This window comes from Benincasa hispida, chromosome 12, assembly GCF_009727055.1.
Source record: "Benincasa hispida cultivar B227 chromosome 12, ASM972705v1, whole genome shotgun sequence".
Lineage (NCBI taxonomy): Eukaryota > Viridiplantae > Streptophyta > Magnoliopsida > Cucurbitales > Cucurbitaceae > Benincasa > Benincasa hispida.
In genome coordinates, this window is record NC_052360.1 from 34,715,445 (window position 1) to 34,737,504 (window position 22,060).

At 33.5% G+C, this 22,060-nt stretch overlaps 1 protein-coding gene across 5 annotated transcripts; it reads right to left on the minus strand.

The window, feature by feature from the left end:
• Positions 1–5,867: 5,867 nt before the first annotated feature.
• On the minus strand, positions 5,868–8,978 carry LOC120092766 (GEM-like protein 4). 5 transcript variants are annotated; one of them, XM_039050960.1, is made up of 6 exons: positions 8,820–8,977; positions 8,600–8,725; positions 6,918–7,050; positions 6,734–6,814; positions 6,304–6,578; positions 5,868–6,193 (listed from the first exon to the last, which is right to left on the minus strand). In XM_039050960.1, exons 3-6 carry the CDS (start codon positions 6,955–6,957, stop codon positions 6,008–6,010), a joined length of 582 nt encoding a protein of 193 aa, XP_038906888.1. In that variant the 5' UTR covers positions 6,958–7,050; positions 8,600–8,725; positions 8,820–8,977; the 3' UTR covers positions 5,868–6,007. The 5 variants fall into 5 exon arrangements, with proteins under 5 accessions (XP_038906888.1, XP_038906884.1, XP_038906886.1 ...); XM_039050956.1 differs by having other exon boundaries at positions 6,918–8,725; positions 8,820–8,978; XM_039050958.1 differs by having other exon boundaries at positions 8,600–8,978.
• Between the last annotated feature and the right edge of the window lie 13,082 nt (positions 8,979–22,060).

Here is a 22,060-nt window from a genome sequence, read left to right on the forward strand (position 1 = left end):
GTTTAAATAATTTGAAATTTGTAATTTGGATATAGTTAAATTGAGTTTAAGACTTACACGCTGGAACAAAAAGTTAGGAATTTGAATACTCTCCTCACAAATTATTGAACTAAAAATTAATATTAGTAGGTATTAAAAATATCCACTAACTCAATTACTTTAAAAAAAAAATTGTTGAACATTTCATTTGAGAAAGTTGCAACTTTTAAAATATATATCATCCAAAGAGAAGAGGGTTAGTTGCATGAAGATGAAAAAAGCAACTTTGCACAAATGAAGAAAGTAGAGGTTTCATAAAGGAGAAGGTAGGAATTATTTTTCAAGGAATATTTTGGTATAACCTAAGTTGCAACCATCTACCTGCATCCTTCTTAATTACATTAAAAAAAAAAGTTCAAAGATATACTTTTTTTTTTTTAAAAAAAAACTTTGCCACATTTTGCCACATGACAAACATCGATTGGATAATTAAGTGAGTTGCTCAAAGACCGGCACAATCTAAAATACACCAAGATGTTTCAATTTTCTATCTTTTTTACTTTGATAACTTTGAATTTTTCTTGTGTGACTTTAGTCTATTTTAAACAATCTACAAAGGAAAGTAAACGATCCATAAGTGTCTAATGGTGTTTGTCAAAGTGGTTCTAAATATCAAGTTAGGATCTAAGAAGCACATATGCAAATAAGATAAGATGAGACACAACAAGAACACATTTATTAGAATATACATTCTTTTTAATATATTTGTATCATTTTTATATGAGAAGGAAAGTCAAATCAATAAGTTTATACATTTCTATGTCAACAAGATAAGTTTGACATAATTGGCTATCAAAGTTTATTATTTCGTTGTCCTATATTATTATGTGCCTACTTAACAAGGATGTAATACATGTCTAACAAATGTTGAACCAATATTGATTTTGTACAACTAGTGTCTGACACATACCTATTATACTAACAATTGTTTAAGACGTGTTCAACAAGGGATAGGGTGTCCCAATTGTTCGACATAGTCATGCTATCCAAAGTGTGTTTGTGTTCTTATGGTTAGGATACTTTACATGGCAATGTGTGTGGCAGTTAGGTGGAGAAGCCAACAATCTTATGTATGCCTAAAATGAAAAAAGAAAACATATACCTAAGATAACTATAAGGGATAACCAACCTTATGTATGCCTAAAATGAAAAAAAGAAAACATATACCTACGATAACTATAAGGGATAACCAATCTTATGTATGCCTAAAATGAAAAAAGAAAACATATACCTAAGATAACTATAAGGGATAACCTTTTATGAAGTTAAAATTGAAGGATCCATCCCTATATGGAATGATAAAGGATCTCAACTCTTATCCTACCAGAAGTGAGGGTGTCATGTTGTTAAAGGCAAAATCATAAGGTCATGAGTTAGGTAAGCTTGGGGTCGGTTTGGTTGGCAAGTTTTATGTTTTTAGATTCACTGAGTTTAGTAGATATATGTTTGACAGACAATTCCAGATTCTGTTTTTGGATTATGTGATTCAAATAAAGCAAATTATGAAAATAACATATTAATGTTTTGATTGTGTCTAGATTTTGAATTTAAAATTTAAAATATAGAGTTATATTAAGTAAAGTGATAAAAATAAAAGAAGAAGAGAGAAAACACACTATTTTACGTAGAAAACCCTAGGCCAGGGAGAAAAAACCATGATCAAATCTTATTATTTTGTTACACTGAAATACAGAAAGACTCCTCAAATAAATAGACAAACAGGAAGCCCTAGGCCCATAAGAGAATTACAAATAAACCCCTAGGGCAAACCAACCCTTTTTCGACACTCCCCCTCAAGTTGGGGTGTAAATATCGATCAAACCCAACTTGCTGACACAGTAATCAAAACTCCGTCTTAACAACCCCTTTGTAAGGACATCTGCAATCTGCTGATTTGAAGGGATGTAGGGAATACATATGCTCCCATTGTCCAGTCTTTCTTTAACGAAATGTCTGTCAATCTCGACGTATTTGGTTCTATTGTGCTGGACCAGATTGTTAACAATACTTATTGCTGCTTTATTGTTGCATAACCATTTCATTGGAAGCTCACTGTCTTGTCGAAGATCTGTTAATACTTTCTTCAACCAAATCTCTTCACATATCCCTAAACTTATGGCCTGTACTCAGCTTCTGCACTACTCCTGGCGACCACTCCCTGTTTCTTACTTCTCCAAGTAACCAGATTGCCCCAGACAAACATGCAATATCCAGACACAGACCTTCTATCAATAACAGATCCAACCCAGTCCGAATCTGTATATGCTTCTATACCACGTTTACTAGACTTCCTAAACAGAAGACCTTTACCAGGAGTGCCCTTTAAATACCGTAGGATGCGTTCAACGGCTGTTATATGTTCCTCATAGGGAGCTTGCATGAACTGACTAACAACACTCACAATATATGATATATCAGGTCTTGTGTGAGATAAATATATCAACTTTCCAACTAATCGCTGATATCTCTCTTTGCTAACAGGAGCTTCATTACTAACATTACTCAGTTTGGCATTATACTCTGCAGGGGTGTCTACAGGTTTACACCCAGTCATCCCTGTTTCTTTGAGGAGATCTAGAGTATACTTTCGTTGTGAGACAGAGATACCCTCTTTCGATCGAGCCACCTCCATCCCAAGGATGTATCGCAATTTTCCCATATCTTTAATTTCAAATTCTTCAGCCATTTTTTTTAAGTCTCATAATTTCATCAGTATCATCATCGGTCAGAACAATGTCATCTACATACACAATAAGTACTGAGGTCTTTCTTAAACTCGACCTTTTTGTAAACAACGTGTGGTCTGAGTGCTCCTGATCATACCCCTGAACTTTAACAAACGTGGTGAATCTGTCAAACCAGGCTCTGGTGATTGTTTCAAACCATACAGTGACTTCTTCAATCTACAAACCTGATGGTTAAACTGGTGTTCGAAGCTGGGTGGAGGGCTCATATAGACTTCTTCTTCGAGTTTTCCATTAAGAAATGCATTCTTCACATCCAATTGGTGCAAAGGCCAATCTTTATTAACAACAACAGATAACAGTACCCAGATCGTATTGAGCTTGGCCACAGGAGAGAATGTCTCAGAGTAATCAATACCAAAGGTCTGGGTAAAGCCTTTGGCTACCAGTCTCGCCTTGTACCTGTCAATTGAGCTATCGGATTTATACTTGACAGTAAACACCCATTTACATCCAACTGTCTTGTGCCCCTTAGGAAGAGGGGCCTGTTCCCATGTTCCATTTCTCTCTAGAGCTCTCATTTCTTCCATAACTGCAGCCTTCCACTCAGGAGTTTCCATTGCAACTCGTATATTACTTGGAACCATTACCGTATCTAGACTGGTAGTAAGAGCCTTGAACTTAGGAGATAGGTTACTATATGTCATGTGCATAGGGAACTTTGTACATGACCTAGTCCCTTTTCTCAAGGCAATTGGAAGATTAAGAGACGAATCACGATTTTCCTCTTCTTCACGTTCCTTACTGCAGCTAGCCATCTGATTTATGGATCTTTCGTTAGAAGGACTTCCCACACAATCACCTTCCCTTCCACTATTCTCGTTTGCTAGAGTTATTTCTTCAGTGTTGTCTTCTCCATCAGTTTCTCCATCCTCCTCAATTCCCTCTATTTTCTCATCATTTGCACCAATTTCCTCTATTTTTTCATCATTTGCATCAATCTCTATATCTCTGTCCACTCTACAATTATTAGTCTCAACACAATCATCAGTATCACAAACAATTTGTTGAAGTATGACGTGACGTCCATAGCTCCTTGCTTACATTCATGGACTTGTTTGCGTAAGGTATAAAGGCGGGATGCATTCTGCTTCTGTGAATACAACTGTTGTACTGTATCCTAGATCTCTTTGGCAGTCGCTGTGTAAAGTAACGGTCAGCCAATTTGGGGTTCCATGTACTCACCAGAACTGATCATAGCAATGAATCTTCTGCTCTCCAGATACGTTCGTGGTTCAGGTTTGGCTATCTCCCCAGTTAGATAGCCAAATTTCTATCTTCCTTCTAGAGCCATTCGGATGGATTGAGACCAGGAGAAATAATTTTCGCCATTCAACTTTTCTCCAATAATAATCCCTGCAGAGTGTTCTATTGATCCAGATAAAGAGTTTACCGGGTTCTTGAAGCCTAGCTGTAAATTGGACGATTCCGGTTGAACAATTTTTGAGTTTGTACCAAGCACTGACCCAAAATTCGCGAGCTGTTGCTGGAGGAAAAGAAATCTGCTTTTAATCTCATCAGAACACGCCCCGATCAGACCTGTCGGAGAGTTCATCGGAAAAGCGACCGGATCGGTGTCACTGCAGTCAGAGAGGACCGGCCGATCCACCACCGGAGGTTACTGGTCAGAAAACCCACCAGCGAAGCCGTGGCTAGTCGAGGCAGAAAGGTCGCCGCGGCTTCGAACCCTAGGGCTGTCGATCGAAGCCTGCTGGGATGCGTGAAGCCTGCTGGGAGATTGACCGAGTTGTGCGCGAAAGCTGCTGGAAGATTGACAGATCTGGTTGCCGTCGAGTGTTCTGGATTCGAGGAAGGTTGTGTGTGATCGACTGCTGCGACCGGATCTGTCCGCCGAACACCATCTGCACCTGGGAGATCGATGAGTCCGCGGCTGAAGGGTGACTGGGCATCGCTCAGATATGGACGCCGATTCTCTTTGATTGGGCGCAATCCGATCTATCTGTCGACGGATTGGGTTGTCGTTCCGATGACACTCATTTGTTGAAGAAGGTGAGGTAAGGCGGTCTCTAGGTATTGTTGGACAACTTCCTTAATCGTGTCAGCTATCTCAAAATTGGTCGTCGAAGGAGACACATCAATGGTGGCTAGGGTTTTGTGGCCTAGGGTTTCGTCCCCCAGGGAGAAAAAACTACGATCAAATCTTATTATTTTGTTACATTGAAATACAAAAAGACTCTTCAAATAAATAGATAGACAGGAAGCCCTAGGCCCATAAGAGAATTATAAATAAACCTCTATGGCAAACCAACCCTTTTTCGACATAAAGATAACAGAAATACAATATGTCATATTATAGACTCAAATAAATTTTTTTAAAGTAAAAAATATATAAATATGATGTAATATATTATAAATTTATAATATTACAAAATAATGGTTGTACAAAATGTTTTAACAAAACAGGTCCTTAATTTCTTGAAGTGGTAGAATTGTGTTGTTGTATTAGAGTCAAAGATGGGCTTTTAGATTATTCCAAATAATTAATACAAAAGGTTACTAGCATTAAATTATTCGCCTATTGTTTAAAAAATACTCTCATTCTTTGGGAAATTACAATACTACCCTCAATTCTTCACAACCGTTTCAAACTATCTTTTGAAGTTAAAATGTGTTTGAACATTGGATAAAAATTGAGACTTAGCACAATGTGAATATGATCTGAAATGAAAATTGAGATCTTAATCCACCATCACACTCATTATAGTCTCAGTTTTCATTCTAACGAATTTCTACTCCAATGATAGTATTAAAATTAACCTATTAAATTCGTGTCAAACAGTTGAACTGAGAATAACTCATCTCCATTCTTGGTTAACTCGAACATCAACTGATTAGAGATAAGACTTTCCAGCTGAGACAAAGCAAATTTAAAAGTACTGATGACAAATTTAGCCTCTTTCTGAATGTATTTCACCAATTGAACCAAATCAATCTAAACATTGATGTTACTACTAATTGTTGACAATATTTAATTGAAAAAAAAATCATCATATGGTGATGATGCTTCTCCAATAGGTGACTCTTCTTACAGAAAGATTCGGTAAATTGTAAGATTTGAAGAACTGAAGAACATAACAACTTGCATTCACAAGAGAATTTGTACAATTGAGTAAATTGTATTGTGAATTTTTCCTCCTATTTCAAATGATAAAAAAAGGGGAAGGAAACAATGAACATTTCTGCTTCAATGATCTTCCAAGCATCTAGCATTTCTTGCATTCTTGATAGATCACATCTTGAAGATATTGAAGAGTTTTGTGATAATTTAAGAATCCCATAAACCAGAAGTCAAAATTATCAACTGTAACTATTTCCATGTACTTCTGTGAAGGCTTCTTCACATTCTCACTCTGATTGATTCTCTCAATTTTTCCTACTGGAATCACTACCTGCAAACAACCATTTCTTTCGTGCTTTAGCGCAGAGAAAGCGAGAGAGGAAGATGATAACAACGACAATGACAAAGAACAAGAAAGCAACCATTTCTTGGCGAGCTTACCTTGTAATGGAATCGAACTAGCTCTCCAGTGGGGGAAGAAACTTTGATTGATCGGTCACTGCAGAAGGCGATCTTATTTGTGGATATGAAGAGCAGACCTGCAATGGGTCCAGCTGTGGTTGACAAATAGCAATGGACAGCCTTCAACAATTTTTCGCTATCTCCGACATTAAACAATTGCTTGAAGATTTTTCTCAATCCACCTACTTGAAGAATTCTAGCACCTAAGCTCAACTTTCCCTTTACAGTTTCCGTGATCTTAGATCCTAGTCTCACTGCAGTTCCATAAACCAAAAAGTTTCCATCAAACTTCCATTACAAACAGCTCACTTTGGATTGTAATAAGTAAATCAAAGCACATCGTTTTGTGATCCCAATTTTCTGTTCTCTATCTTAATAATGAACTAATAAAGTAGAACAACGAACTCACCGTGCTCCCGGACTCCATGCGCAAAGCTGTCTGCTCTTTTACCAAGCTTGTTCACCCTGCTAAGCATTGAAGCTTTACTACCTGCAAAATGAAGACTATTCTCAATCCAAAAACCCATTTCATGTTCATTCATCCATTTTTTGAACCATGAGTTTTTGGGGGGGGTGGGTTTGGGATTTCTTACATTGTTTTAATGCTGGATATTTACTGTCCGAAGAGGGCATGTTGTATTGGCCAGCAAGATCGGGTAAGAATCTCTGAACTGATTGCTCAACCTGTAATGCTGCTGATCCAATTGGAAATCCAATAACATGTCTCTGCAGTAAAGCTTCCATATTTGATTAATGAATAAAGAAAATTCAGCTATTCAAATTGTCTTGCTCGGAGTGGCTCGACCTCTGCAGCCACTCGCCTAGGATGTCCTTTACTAGCAATAATCAAGATATGTTTGCTTAATGACTAGTGTAGCATTCTTTGGTCCTCCCATTATATTTAAAGGGATCGAAAATTGTAGGTGAATCTTACTTTCTGTTGTCTGAGTCATCCAAGATGCATCAGAAAGAATAAAAAAATTAATAAAATTGGGAAAAAGAAAAAGAGATCTTAGGTTTAGTAACTTTAGAAAAAAAGCAAAACAGAATGCCTTTTGAAATATCTTCTACATCCTTAGAAAGCTTCAGAAGAAAGGCTAGTTTCTTGTAAAACAAGCCTTGTTCTAAGCATTAGCTCAATAAAAATTCCAAAAATTAGAAACCAACATAAATTTAGAATTATAAGAATATAAAAGCTAATATGGTCCTGGTACGTTGCAGTGGTGCTGAATGTAAATAAGTATCATGGAGAACAATATTCCTTCTTTATTGATTTTAGTTATTGAAATATATCGTGCTGATGTAATGCTAAAATTTTTCTCCCTAAAAGATAAACCCTTAATTTTTCAGCGTCATGGAGTTCGGCAAAGTAAAATGGAAAATGTAATGTCTGTTATTTAATACTCAAGAGGAAGAATGAGAGAACCAATATGATGACTTTTTTTGTTTTTCTCTTCAAAGAAAGAACTTGCATTAAACCTCAAATGATAGAGTAAAAACATCTATCCTACAAAAACCTTCAATCCGTTGAGGAAGAGGATCAACCCAACAAAGAGAGTCCATACAAAACAGGGCATATTTAAGAATTTTATGCGCTGCTTAGCTGCTTAGTTAGAACATTTAGGGGACATCTTGGCCGTTGAGTTGATTATTATAGTTCGTAGGTTATAATAGTTGAAAACACCAACTATTATAATTGGTGTCCTAAACGGGTGTGGCCCAAAGAACCCCTTACCAACATGAATTCTGATGATACCCTTTAGAAAATTGTATTGGATTTCTTAACCAACTCCCACCCCACCCAAAAGAATAATGATAAAACAAACAAGAAAGTATAGAAAAAGTTAGCTCTTGAAAATAGATCCCAAGACAACTTTTGAATCATAGCACTACAGATTCCTACTTTTCCTCAAATTGAAATGGTGAGGCTATGATTTTGAAACTTTTTGAGCTGGCAGATTGGCTTTCTGATGCCAGCTGACTTTTCATATACCAGCAATAAAAAGAAAGAAAGAAAGAAAGGTCTATGCAGCGCCCAATTGGTAACACTAACAACAGCCTGCACATGCTAAAAGGCATAACACGGTTGCATAGTTTTTACTTTTCATCAGAAATGACATTTGATATTATGTTATTCAGTACAAAATCTCAGTTGAACTACCTAATATAACCGCTTCTTTCTCTTCCTCTGAGTCTCTGACACACCCAGCATAAAAAATAATAAAAAAAAGCTTATAAGCATCATATTGAAGGTGAAAAAAGTAGTAGAACTTACACCAAACACATGGTGTACAAGATCCCCAAAGATATATTTCTGTTTCCTTATGGGTAATCAGGAAATCTCATTTTGATCTTATTTCATCCCCAAACAGTGTTAATGGGTCCTGATCATTAGATTGAACTAGAAAAAAAAAGGGGAAATCCAAGAATGATTCAAGTCGGCAGGTCAAAAGAAGAAGGGAATAAAAGGGTGGAGGGAGAGAGAAATTCATGACCTTATTCGAGAAGAAGATCAAGAGGGTCCGCATGTCGACTTGGAAAGTTGGAATTAAACTTGAAAATGTGGCAACCATACATTTTGGATTCAATCATTTGCGCCTATATTCATCAATTTTGAGTTGCAGAATGAACAAACCGTAAACTTGGATTCAAGAAAGTTTTTAAATTCTATGATTTGATATTCAAACTAGACGTGTTTAAAATTTTGTATTTAGATGGTAATTCTAAATTTAAAAATAGGTTGTTTCAATTTTTTCCAATTACTTTCGAAATATTATATTTTTAGTTATCAAATAAACTTTTTATTTTTAATTCTGATTTCAATTCCGTCTCTACCTTTTAAAGTTTTACAATATTACAACTTTATTCTTCATGTTTGAATTTTGTTTCAATTAGATCACTAAATTTTGATATTACATTTTTAACCTAGATTTTTCACTAAGGTCACGTTTATGCACATGCAAACTTAATGAATTAATGCAAATAAGAGATCCACCTCTTTTATATTTTTATGTCTATTGTAATTTATAGCGAAAACCAGCTCTATGCTTGACTCTAAAAATGTAATCATATTATATAATCCTAATCATTCAAAAAGATCATTAGTCTCATTCTCATTGATTATTACATAAGGTCCACACTATCTTTTTTTACTAAATTATTATCCATATAAATAGTCAGTATTGGTAATACGTTTTTTTCCTTTTGTCACTCATTTCTCTCTAGATCCATACACATATCCATATCAATAATCTACATCCACAACAAAATCACTATTGGTGTTCATAATTAAAAAAGTTAGCATTTTGTTTCCTTTTATCTTCCATTTTTCCCTAGTTCAATTAGGGGTGATAGTCAATTCGGTTTTGTTGGGTTTAGAGTCAATCAAGAACCAATCCAAACTAATCGATTTTATAAAGAAAGATCCAAACCGATGTCCAATAAAGAAAAAAAAAACCAATAGATTGATTTTTATTTGGTTCCATTTATTATCAGTTTAGTTCTCGATTTTTGACATTTTCTTTTTTCTTTCAAATTTTAATTTTTATTTCCATCTTTGTTTTGACTTGGCTCTTTTTGTTAACTTAGAATGAGAATTGGGTTCATTTCTTTTTTTTATAGATTAAATTTGGATTTTTTTTTTTGCACTTGCTTAATAAAAAACATAAACATTCCATAATAATTGGTCTTTTCTTTTTCCTAAACAATAAATATACATGCACCATAATAATTAAAACAGTATAAGAAGTTCGATTTGGTTCAGTTCGATTTGGATTGATTTTTCCAATCAAAATTCGTTTCGAATCAATATTTTTAAATTTTCTCTAAATACAAATCAATATGTCCAATTTTATACTAATAAACTAAACTAAACTAGTGAATCCATTAGGATTGATTTGATTTTTCGAATTTTTGATTTTTTGTTGTATTCCTAAGTTCAATACTCATATTCATATCAACAATCTATATCAATAATTTATATTTATATTGATACCAATATCCACAATTAAAAAATTTGCATTTCGTACCTTTATTAGGCGTGACCATATTTATGAGAACGATAATTGAGTGAGCGTTTTTGTTTTTATGCTAATTTTTTTGACATATTTGTTTGAAGATTTTTTTTTCTCCTATACGTGATTTATAGAGTTTGTTGCAAAAAAATAAATTAAACAACATTATTTTATTAAATCAAATAGTCGTAGGTTTTGTTTGAAAATAGTTAATTTTTCTAATGTATTTATATTAAGATTATGTTTGCTTCAAATTGAAATTAAAATGAGATGGGTGTGATTTAAGATAATTACTGCTCTAATTTTAAAAGTGTTATTTTCAAATATAGAAAAATGGACTAAAATATTTATAAATATAGCAAAATTTTACTGTCTATCTATGATAGGCTGTGATAAATTATTGCGATAGACTACAATATTTTGCGGTCATTTAAAATAATTTTTCATTTTGAAAATTATATTTTTTAGTTTAAATATAAGTATTAATTTTTCCAATTATAAAAATTTCAATAAGCAAATAAAAATGATAAAGTGTACATATTATTTAGTTACTCCGTTTTAATTAATTAGAAATATAAAAATGTGTAGTCATCTAAATTTTATTAAGTTTTCATATGGGAGTAACAACATCCATGAATATTATTTTTTATTGCAACCTGTTTCGAGACCATAAAAAAAATCTCATTTCTTTTGTAATTGATTTTCAATACGATTGGACCAAAATCTCATTGTAGGTGTAAATGTGGCTTAAATACTATATTAATTAATATAAAATAATTAAAAGAAACATAAATAATTAAAATTTACTATTTTTTATCGTTATTAAAATTAAATTTAAATTTTCATTTCACAATTATTTAGAATTAATCCATAAACATTATTGCCAAAGATGGTCGAAATTTGAGGTTAAAAATGCAAATTTTGAAATCTAGAGACTAAATTGAAATAAAACTTAAATCTTAAGAGAAAATTATAACATTTTGAAACCTAGAAACTTAGAAATCAAACTTAAAATTTAAGAACTAAAAGTGTAACGTTTTAAAATCTAGAGACTAAATGAAAACTCAACTCAAAATCTAGAGACCAAAATTTAAGTTTTGTAAAATTAGTATATATATATTTTACAAAATTAATTAATTGTATAATATAGATAATTTTTAATAGATATAAAATATAAAGAAAACTGTTGTTCTAATTAATGAGAGGGAAATGAGAAAAATGGGAAGTGTGTATTTCATTCTAGAAAAATCCATATAAATACATATCTCAAGTCTAAAAATAGGTTTCACAATGTTAGCAACTAATCCCACTAACTCCAAAAGAATAAGAACTTAAACTTGACTACAACTAAAAATAACTTCAACTATTTCCTAGAAACTAGGAATTCACTAGACCAACTCAAAAACTAATTTGCAGTTTTGAGTTATTAACATTCTCCTCCTAACTCAAATACTGCAAACACCTAACTTGCTCCTAAGATCTTGAAAACGACTCACACAAAATCTAGGTTCAACAAGTGATCATCCATCTTGATGTACCATGTCTTAGGAGCTTGCTTCAACCCATAGAGGAAAGCCTTCTTCAACAAATAAACCTTCTGCTCTTGTCCTAGTATGATGAATCTGTCTAGTTGCTCAAGATAGATCTCTTCTTCTTGCCATTTAGGAATACTGACTTCACATCTAGCTGATACACTTTCCATCCACATTGGTCACATCTAGCTGATACACTTTCCATCCACATTGGGCTGACACAGCCAGTAGCAACTTGATTGTGTCCATTCTTGCAATTGGTGCAAAAGTCTCAGAAAAATCAATTCCCCAAACTTGTGCATACCCTTTTTGATGAAAATGCCCCAACCTATTATGCCATAACTAAATTTCATTTACTTGATATTTGAAAGCTATCTACTCCTTCTCGAGTGGATCCAACGAGAAGCTCTTGTGCTGCATCTTTATTTTGAACAACTCATTCCCATTGGAATCAGAAATGAGGTACTTTCCTTCTTCAAACAACACTTTGAATCCCTTCTGTACTAATTGACCAACGCTTAACAAGTTTCGATCAATTTTAGGGACAAATAACACTTCAGTAATCAACTTGGTTCCAGCACAGCTCTCTATTGACACTGTGCCTTTCCCTTTTACTTCTAGATACTCACCGTTTCCTATCTTCACCCTTGATTTGAATGACTTGTCAAGTTCCTTGAACAACTCCTTGTCACTTGTCATGTGATTAGACATCCACTATCAACCAACCAACCATCACATTGAGTGACTGATGAAAAACAAGTAGCCACAAAGAGTTGATCTTCTTCTTGCTGTACTACAACATGTGCTTCTCCTTGTTGTTGAGTTTTTGCTTCCTTACAGAATCGTTCAATGTGCCCTAATAAATGACATCTTCTACACTTCACATCTGGCCTTCTCTAGCATCTGAAATGTGGATGATTCTGCTTCCCACAGTGCTTGCATGTACTACCAACATCCTTTGTAGCAGACTCTGAGCTATTGCTGCTACTTCCCTTCTTCTCTCTTCCACCTTCTCCTTGCTGCACTCTAGCTTTCAGTGCCCCCTCAATGCTTCCTTCTTGTCTCATCAACCCTCTGCTCATGTGCTTGCAAAGCACTAACCACTTCTATCACCTTGAGTTTTGAGAGGTCTTTAGTATTTTCTAAGGAAGCAATGGTTGCTTCATATCTCTCAGGTACTGAAACTAGAATCTTCTGAACCAATTTATTGTCAGATAAATTGGTTCCTAATGCTCTTGCCTTGTTAGCAATCCCAATCAACTTATCTGAGTACTCTTTAATGGACTCAGAATCCTTCATTTTCATTCTCTCAAATTCTCGCACTAAGTTCAACACTTTCATGCCTTTAATCCTCTTATCACCTTCATACTCACTTTTGAGGAACTCCTAGATCTTCTTTGCCTACTTCAAGGCCATAATTCTGTTGAATATGGCGAGAGACACAACTACATATAGGAAAGCTCGAGCTTTTTCCTTCTTGGTGACCCTCTCCTTGTGAGTCTTGATCTGATGTGTTGTTGGGTTATCAGGAAGTGGAGCAATCTCATAGTCTTGCTCAATTGCTTCCCAATAATCACAACCCTCTATGTAGGCTTGTATTCTGATAACCCATGCCTGGTAATTTTCACATCAAACATAGGTGGAGCCAATGAAGAAAGACCGTTTGATCCTAATTCCATCTCTAACAACTCTCACAGGTGTATCACTCAATTTCTCTCGGAGATATTTCACTGATTCTCACTCACAGATCCCTTAAGAATTAAGGGCTCTGATACCACTGTTGTTCTAATTAATGAGAGGAAAATGAGAAAAATGGGAATTGTGTATTTCATTTTAGAAAATTCCATATAAATACATATCTTAAATCTAAAAATAGGTTCCACAATGTTAGCAACTAATCCCACTAACTCCACAAGAATAGGAACTTAGACTTGATTACAACTAAAAATAACTTCAACTATTTCCTAGAAACTAGGAATTGACTAGACCAACTCAAAAACTAATTTGCAGTCTTGAGTTACTAACAAAAACATTTAAAAGAAGATAGAAAAAATATAAAAGAAGAAATATCACATTTATGAGGGTAAGAGATTCTCTCTTTTAGCCCATTAGAACATAGTTCAATTTATTTAGGTACTAATTTCGATTAAAAAAATCAAAATTTCTCACCATGTTGTTTTTAAACTCAAAATATAAATAAATAGTATATCTTCATTCTCATTCACAAGTAAAAAACTTTGGTAATGCTTAAGTCTCCCATGTTCCTCCTAACTTATTAAAAACATTATATATATATATATATATATTGCTAGTACAATTTTTTAATTAGAAATATACTGTTAATAGCAATATTTAATTTAACAATGACGAACCTTATATTAATATTATTTGAATTCGATTAGAAATGATTAATTAAAATTTAAGTGAAATTTTCACATATAGGAAAAATGTCAAACTATTTACAGAAATAGCAAAAAAATATTGATACACACTGATAAACTTCTATCTGAAGAAACATGAGGTCCATAGCGAAAGCAGGATCGTTCCCAAACTTTATTTTCATAGAAATCAAAATTTATAGAACAAAGAAAATTATGCATATCAACAAAAATTTTATAGCATACTGCTAAAGAAGAACTTAGGGTTAGAAAATATACACTTACCTTGAAGAACCAAGATCTTCATGATAATCCTCCTCGATCGGTCACGAATAGTCACGATCACAAATACCCAAAAATTGCAGAAACACAAAACAATTTGTTGGGCATCACCACAAGATAACCAAGGTATTCTCCTTTGATTGAGAATCCACGGGAGTTTTGTGGGTCCTGTGTTAATTTTTTGGAAGAGATGGAAATATTTTTGGAGAGGAAAAAAATTCTTTTGCAAGAAGATCTATCCTTAGACTACAGAGCTAGAGCCCATGTAACCAAAATCTTCTGAGTTGAAAATGATCACGTCAAAAACTACCCCACTTCCCACATTAGACTAAGAGAGAATTGAGGGGCGAGGAGTTGTTTCACTCCCTTTAATTTTAAAATAAAAAATTAAATTAAAAATATAATTTAAATTTAAATTAAATATATTATATATATAACATATAACCTATAGCTTTTAATTCTCTCATCAATGCATGATATTTAATATAAATTACATTTATACTAAATTTAATTATATGAATCAAATTCACATAATTAATAATTGAATCATATTCAAATATTCAATTCCTTTCAAATAAACTTTATATTATAATGTATCAAATACACTACATTAATTATCTCATATACAATTAAGTTCCTCAATTAATTTGAACAATTCAAATTAACCAAAAATTAATTTCATTCTCAATTATCCCAGTTGAGCTACTGAGGGGACCTTATGGACCTGTAGATTGAAGATTCAATGGTACTTAAATAATTAATTAAACTTCTTTAATTAAATTATTCAACATCCATTAACTTCTGGTCACTTCATTAAAGACCGACAGCTGCGCTCTTCGCACTATATTTTCGTGTCCATTGAATGTAACTAGTCAACTCCTTCACAAATTGTTCGTAAGTACAGCTGGAACAAAATTACCATTTTGCCCCTATACTTACATCTAACTCCTTAAGTACCACTGATCCCAATAAGTCATAATCCCATGACCAGACCCTTCCCATGCCAAGAGAGGGTGTAGCGCCACATTGTTCAAGCCCTAGAATCGGCCCTTAAGGAAGCAATTTATCTACTTACCCCGACATTGGGGAATGGGTAAATTCTATCTTGTGTAGCTGTGTTCCCAGATCCCCAATCAGACGAATCCCCAAAATGGTAGGCTTATTGACTCGGTGATCTGACCACTCTCACTCATACAAATCAAAGGACTGTCTTCATAGGTAGTTCACAACTCACTCAAGATTCAAGGCTCACCTATGGTCATCCTAGTGAAATGTAAGCCTCTATTATTAACGATGTTATATAATGAGATTAGTCATTTTGTGATCCAATCTTATACAAACTTCTTTGTATAGAATACCCATGCTCCATGTCTCTATATGAATGACCAAGATCAGATCATTTGTAGCACTTTACAATATTGTAACATCTACAAAACAGGTCATATTCGTAGTGTCACCAGAATAAGGTACCCAGTCTTATTAATCTACTACAAACCATTTGAGTTATCACTTAAATATAATCCACCTGTATGTCTCTACATACATGTTTAAACTACAAATGATAACCTTGGATGTTAGTTTATTGGTTTGTGGGTTAATGCTACTAAATGTCAAATAAAATATCTCATATTAAATAAAATATTTGCATATTACAATTACAAACTAGAATCCACGAGATTTAGGGCATCAACCCCAACACTAACAACTTTTATCAATGATAGACTTGTATCAGTTTCAATCACTGATATTATCAATGATAGACTTCTATCAGTTTCTATAACTGATAGACGAAATCAACATCTATGAGTGATAGACTTGTATAAGTTTTTATCATTGATAGACTTCTATCAACATCTAGCAGTTGTATCAATTTCTATCCCTGATAGACGCTTATCGACTTCTATCAGCGTCTATTTGTGATAGACATGGAATCAATGTCTATTACAACTATAATTAAATTTTGCTATCTTTGTAAATATTTTTTTTCTTATTTTTCTATTTTTAAAAATATCCCTAAATTTAAATAGTTGATTTCCTAAAAAAGAATAATCTGTAAAAAAAAAATTGAATAGTTGATGAGTTAGATAAAAAGTGTGCATATTTTAAAATAACAACACATCAACCAAGAAAAAAATGTGAAAGAATTTAAAATTAGAGAAACCATTGTTACTAGTTTACTATATGTATATTACAAAAAAAAAAATACCTAACACTTAGTATCTTAAAAGCCATTTGTCACTCTTCCATTTCTCCATGTGTCATTCTTCATGTTTTTCATATGTCTTGTAATTATTTATGCTTGGTGTCCATGTAAGACCACATTTTGGTTACCAGATGACCTATAGATAGTAGCATTTGGTGGAATTTAAAGAGCACACACATTGATGAGAAATTTCCATACATTTCATTATTTTCTTTAATTATTTTATTTTAATATTATATTTTCTCCATATTCGTGTTTTCGTTGTGCATTATTTTGCTCTTCAATTTTTTACAACACATTATCAACACGAGCTCCTGTCATTTCTCCCACTGAAGGTAAGTCCTAAAGGTAGGTCATTTTTTTTCTCTATATTATAATTAATAAATTAAACGTGATTTTTCATATTTTGGTACATATTAAATTTCTAATATAAATATAATGTTTTATAATAGTGTTACCATGACAAACCTTACAAAATTAGAATTTACAGCCTTTGACATTAATGACAATAATTATTTGTCATGGGTACTTGATGCTGAAATTCATCAGGATGCTATGAACATTGAAGAGACTATTAAAGAAGGGAATATGTATCAAGTCAAGACAAAATAAAAATTATGATTTTCCTTCGTCATCGTCTTCACAAGGAATTGAAAATGGAGTATCTTACAATAAAAGATCCCCGTATCTTACGAAATAATTTGAAGGAGAGATACGATCATAAAAAAACAGCCATTCTTCCTAAAGCTCGTTATGAGTGGATGCACTTGAGGCTACAAGATTTTAAATCAGTAATTGATTACAATTCTGGATTATTTAAAATCTTTTCAAACTTATTGTTATGCGGATATGTTAAATAAAACATTTTCTACTTTTCATCTCTTGAATGCTCCTGCAGCAGCAATGTAGAGAGAAAGATTTTTCAAAATATTATGAACTCATCTCATGTCTTCTTGTGGTAGAACAAAGCAACGAGTTATTGATGAAGAATAATGAATCTCGATCGACTAGAACAATACCATTCCCTGAGTGATTGTTGTGAATTTTGATAATCGTGGTCGGGGTCAGGGTCATGGTCGAGGTCGTGACTGTGGTAGAGGAAGGAATAATTATTATTTTCGTGGTGGTCATTTTAATCATTTTTTTTTCAAAAGAACCACTCGAAATGATGATCATAAAGGAAATGGTCCACAAGATAAGAATTCAAAAGGTGATGAATAAAAATGCTTCCAATGTGGTATGAGTGGGCATTGGACACATATTGTCGTACATCAAATCACTTAGTTGATCTATATCAAGCTTCCCTGAAGGAAAAAAGGGAAAAAATATAGAAACTACTTGTGCCTACCAAAATAATGAAATATTTAACCCATCCAATATGACAAATTTGGATGTGGTAGAATTCTTTGAATCTCCTGCAGAGAAAATCAGCATAGTTGATGGAATAACATGTGTTTTTTTTTACTTTGAAAATATCTAGAATTAATGTTGTTGTTGTTGGGTTTTATGTCCTAAAACTCGTGGATTGTCAACAATAAAACTTATTCTGAAAATTCAATAAAGTTGTTATTGAATATATGAATTACTTATTTCATTTTAGAAATAAATCCAATAAACTAAAAGATCCATGACTATTACAAGAGTACTTGAACTCTATGTGAAGATATAAGAGTAGATCAGGTTCGAGTAAATAGTCAAAATGATCTCTAGTATATGAATAAGATTGGGTGCCTTATTCTGGTAACACTATCGAATGCGGCCCAATCTATAGTTGTCACAAGGAGTTGTAAAGTGCTGCAGATGAAGTGATCCTAATTCGTACATGTGATGACATGAGGAGTGAGGGCATCCTGTGTAATGAGTTTGCACAAGATTGGACCATGAAATAGGTCACTCTTACTTTATAACGTTGTTTACTGTTTAAGACTGACTATTTCACAATGATGACCTAGGTAACTTAACCCGAATCCTAAGCTAACTATGAATTTCTATTTATTCGGGATTATCCTTAATATGCATATGTGAGGGTTGGCTCAACAACCCGACACAATAAGCCTCTCATTTCAGTAGTAAGACCAGATAGATAGTTGGGGACATAGGGTGCAAGATGGAATTCCCTTTTACATGTTTTTAGGGATAGTAGAGAGGTTATTTCTTTAAGTGCTGACTTCGGGTCTTGAACAAGGGGCCCCACCCTCTCATTGGCCTGAGAGGGATTTGGATTATTGATCGGATCACAAACCAATTGTTCATTAGAGGATCAGTGGGACTTAAGGAACAAAAGGTAATCTCAGGGATAAAATAACTATTTGACCCAGTCGTTATTACGAACAACTTGTAAAGGGTTAACTTACTAATCATGATTATATCGAGTGGACACAATGTATCTACAATGAGGGGAGTGCAACTTCGGGTTTTAGTGGAGTGACTCAGTAGTTAACGAATGAGGGTTAATTCGGTGTAAAGAGTTTAGCCAATTAATCTCGGATCGTTGAAGCCCATGATTTGTAGGTCCACTAAGTCTTCCTAGCTCACAAAAGGATTAGCCTTAGAGTAGCGTGATAAGTGGATTTGGAATGTTCAAATTAGAATTAAGGGAATTAGTAATTGTTGGGATTGGTGTCCTAAATCTCCTTGTAATTTTGTAGTTTGTAAACTCTGTATAAACATATTGTTATTAATAAAATAAGTGTTATTTTATAAGCATATACTCAATCCAATAAACTAAGATCTGAAATTATTTTATGTAAATTTAAACAAGTATGTAGAGACAACAGATGAATCTTGTTTAAATAATAACCTAAATGGTCTGTAGTAGATGGATAAGGTTGGGTACCTTATCCTGGTGACACTACGGATACAACCCACTTTGTAGGTGCTACAAATGTTGTAAGTGCTACAAATGATCTGATCCTGATCATTCATGTAGAGACATGTGAGCGGGGGTATCCTATACAAAGAGTTTGTATGAGACCGGACCACGAAATGATTAGTCTTTTTATATAATACCGTTGATAATAGAGACTTACATTTCACTAGGATGACCATAGGTGACATGACCTGAATCCTGAATGAGTTGTGAACTCCTGCTCATGAAGGCGGTCCTTTGATTTGTATGGGTGAGAGTAACCAGATTGCCAACTCAATAAGCCTACCATTTTGGGGATTCGTCCAATTGGGGAGCTGGGAACTCAGTTTCACAAGACGTAATTCACTCCTTCCCTAATGCAGGGGTAAGTAGATAAATGCTCCCTTAAGGGCTGATTTCGGGTCTTGAACATAGTGGCCACACCCTCTCTTGGGTAGAGAGGACTCAGTCATAGTGGAACTATGACTTATTGTTCATTAGAGGAATCAGTGGTACTTAAGAAGTTAGATGTAACTACAGGGACAAAACGGTAATTTGGCCTAACTGTAGTTACGAGCAATTTGTGAAGGGTCATCGCACTATTGATTGGTTATATCCAATGGACACAGAAATATCTGTAGTGCGAAGAGTGCAACTGTCAATCTTTAGTGGAGTGTTTGATAGTTAACAGATGATGGATAATGTAATTAAAGAGTTTAATTAATTTTTCAGGTACTATTGGAGCTTTAAGCTACAGTTCCATAAGGTCTCCTTGGTAGTTCAAAAGGATTATGTTGAGAATCAGTTTTGGGTTAATTTGAATTGTTCAAATTAATAAAAGGGAATTTAATTATATATGATATAATTCAATTAATTCAATTATATATGATATAATTGATATAATGTATTTGATATATTAATTGAAGGAATAAATATTTGAATGAGATTCAAATAGTTGTTTATTTAATATAAATATGATTTATATTAAATACCATAAAATAGAGAAAAAAAAACTATAGTTTATATTGGATGTGATGCAATATTAAAACTATAGGTAATAAATATAATATGATAAATTGGTCATCATATTTATTTATATTATTTATTATTTTGAATAATAATTCTTTTTTTTCCTCAAAAACTACCTTAGTTATTGGTTATGGAAATTTTATGGCAATTGGAATAAAATGAAAAAGAGTTTTTCATTTTTACAGCTGAGAGGCTAACACACAAAAGAGAATAGAACACAAAGAGAGACTATACGATAGTCCATACGACAAACTCAGAGCATATACGATAGGCTCTCTTTGTCTATGCGATAACCTAAACGACCAAGAAGCTAGCTATGCAATAGTGCTTCTTCGATCGTCTTCTTCCTCCAAACTCACAAATCCCCTTAACCAAAATATTCAGAGCCCATCACTCCTGGGTTCTCAGCTTGAGCATACCGAGGAATCCGAGTGGTAGTGTCCCTGTTGGTTCGAGGATCGAGTTGCTATTTGCTGCTTGTTCGAGAGGAGGGTTTGTGACTTGTTCGAAGCGTTCGTGAACAAGTTGGATCGATGGATTACTTGAAGAACAGTTCTTCAAAGGTATAATCTCTTAACCTTTGTTTTATTTCAGCAACACGCTGTAATTTAGTTTCTGATGATTAACCCGTTCTGTATGACTGTAAATTTATACGTTCAATCACAACGGAATTTGGACCATCCGCTTCCGCTCAAGGAACTTGTCATGTTGAGTTTCCCTTCAATAATTATATGTGATATAATTGCACGTTTAATTTTGGAATTAAGATAATCAATTAATATTTAAATATGTTTTAAGTATTAAATTCATGAATGGAGATTCATGGTAGTGGAATTGGTGATTAATTGATTTAATATTTGATATTAAATTAATTAAATTGTTTAATTAATTTTATTAGAAAATTAATTTTGAATTAATTTTTGTAAAATTAATAAAATTTCAATTTCAATTATCAGAATTAAAACTGAAAGGAATTTTGATTTTGAAAATCAAAGCTGAAATAAAATTGAAAAATGGAAAAGTTGAAAAATTGAAAAAGTAGGATTTTCCCATTTCTTCAAGTTGACAACTTAGTCACCTTCCACTCAATTTCTAGCTCAAATTTGAAGTTGGAGCTGGAATGTTTTCAGACATTTGAGTGTTTGCATGAATGACTTGTATATATCACTCAGTTTGGAGTGAAAATCGGACATGCAAAACTCATAATTGGGTTGAGAAATCTCAAGGTTGAAGAAGGGTCTTCAACAGTGAAAAACCAGTGACATCTTCTCCTTTGTTTCCTAATTCAAGCTTATTTTGAGTCCCAAAACTCAATCTAAGGCACCAAGAGGATAGTAGGGAAGACTTTGTGGCGGTTCACATCCTAAGGAAGAAGAAATTGTAGCTAGCATTCGTGATTCAAGTTGATCTTCAAAGGTTGGTAATGAAACCCTCTTTTGAACTCATGTGCA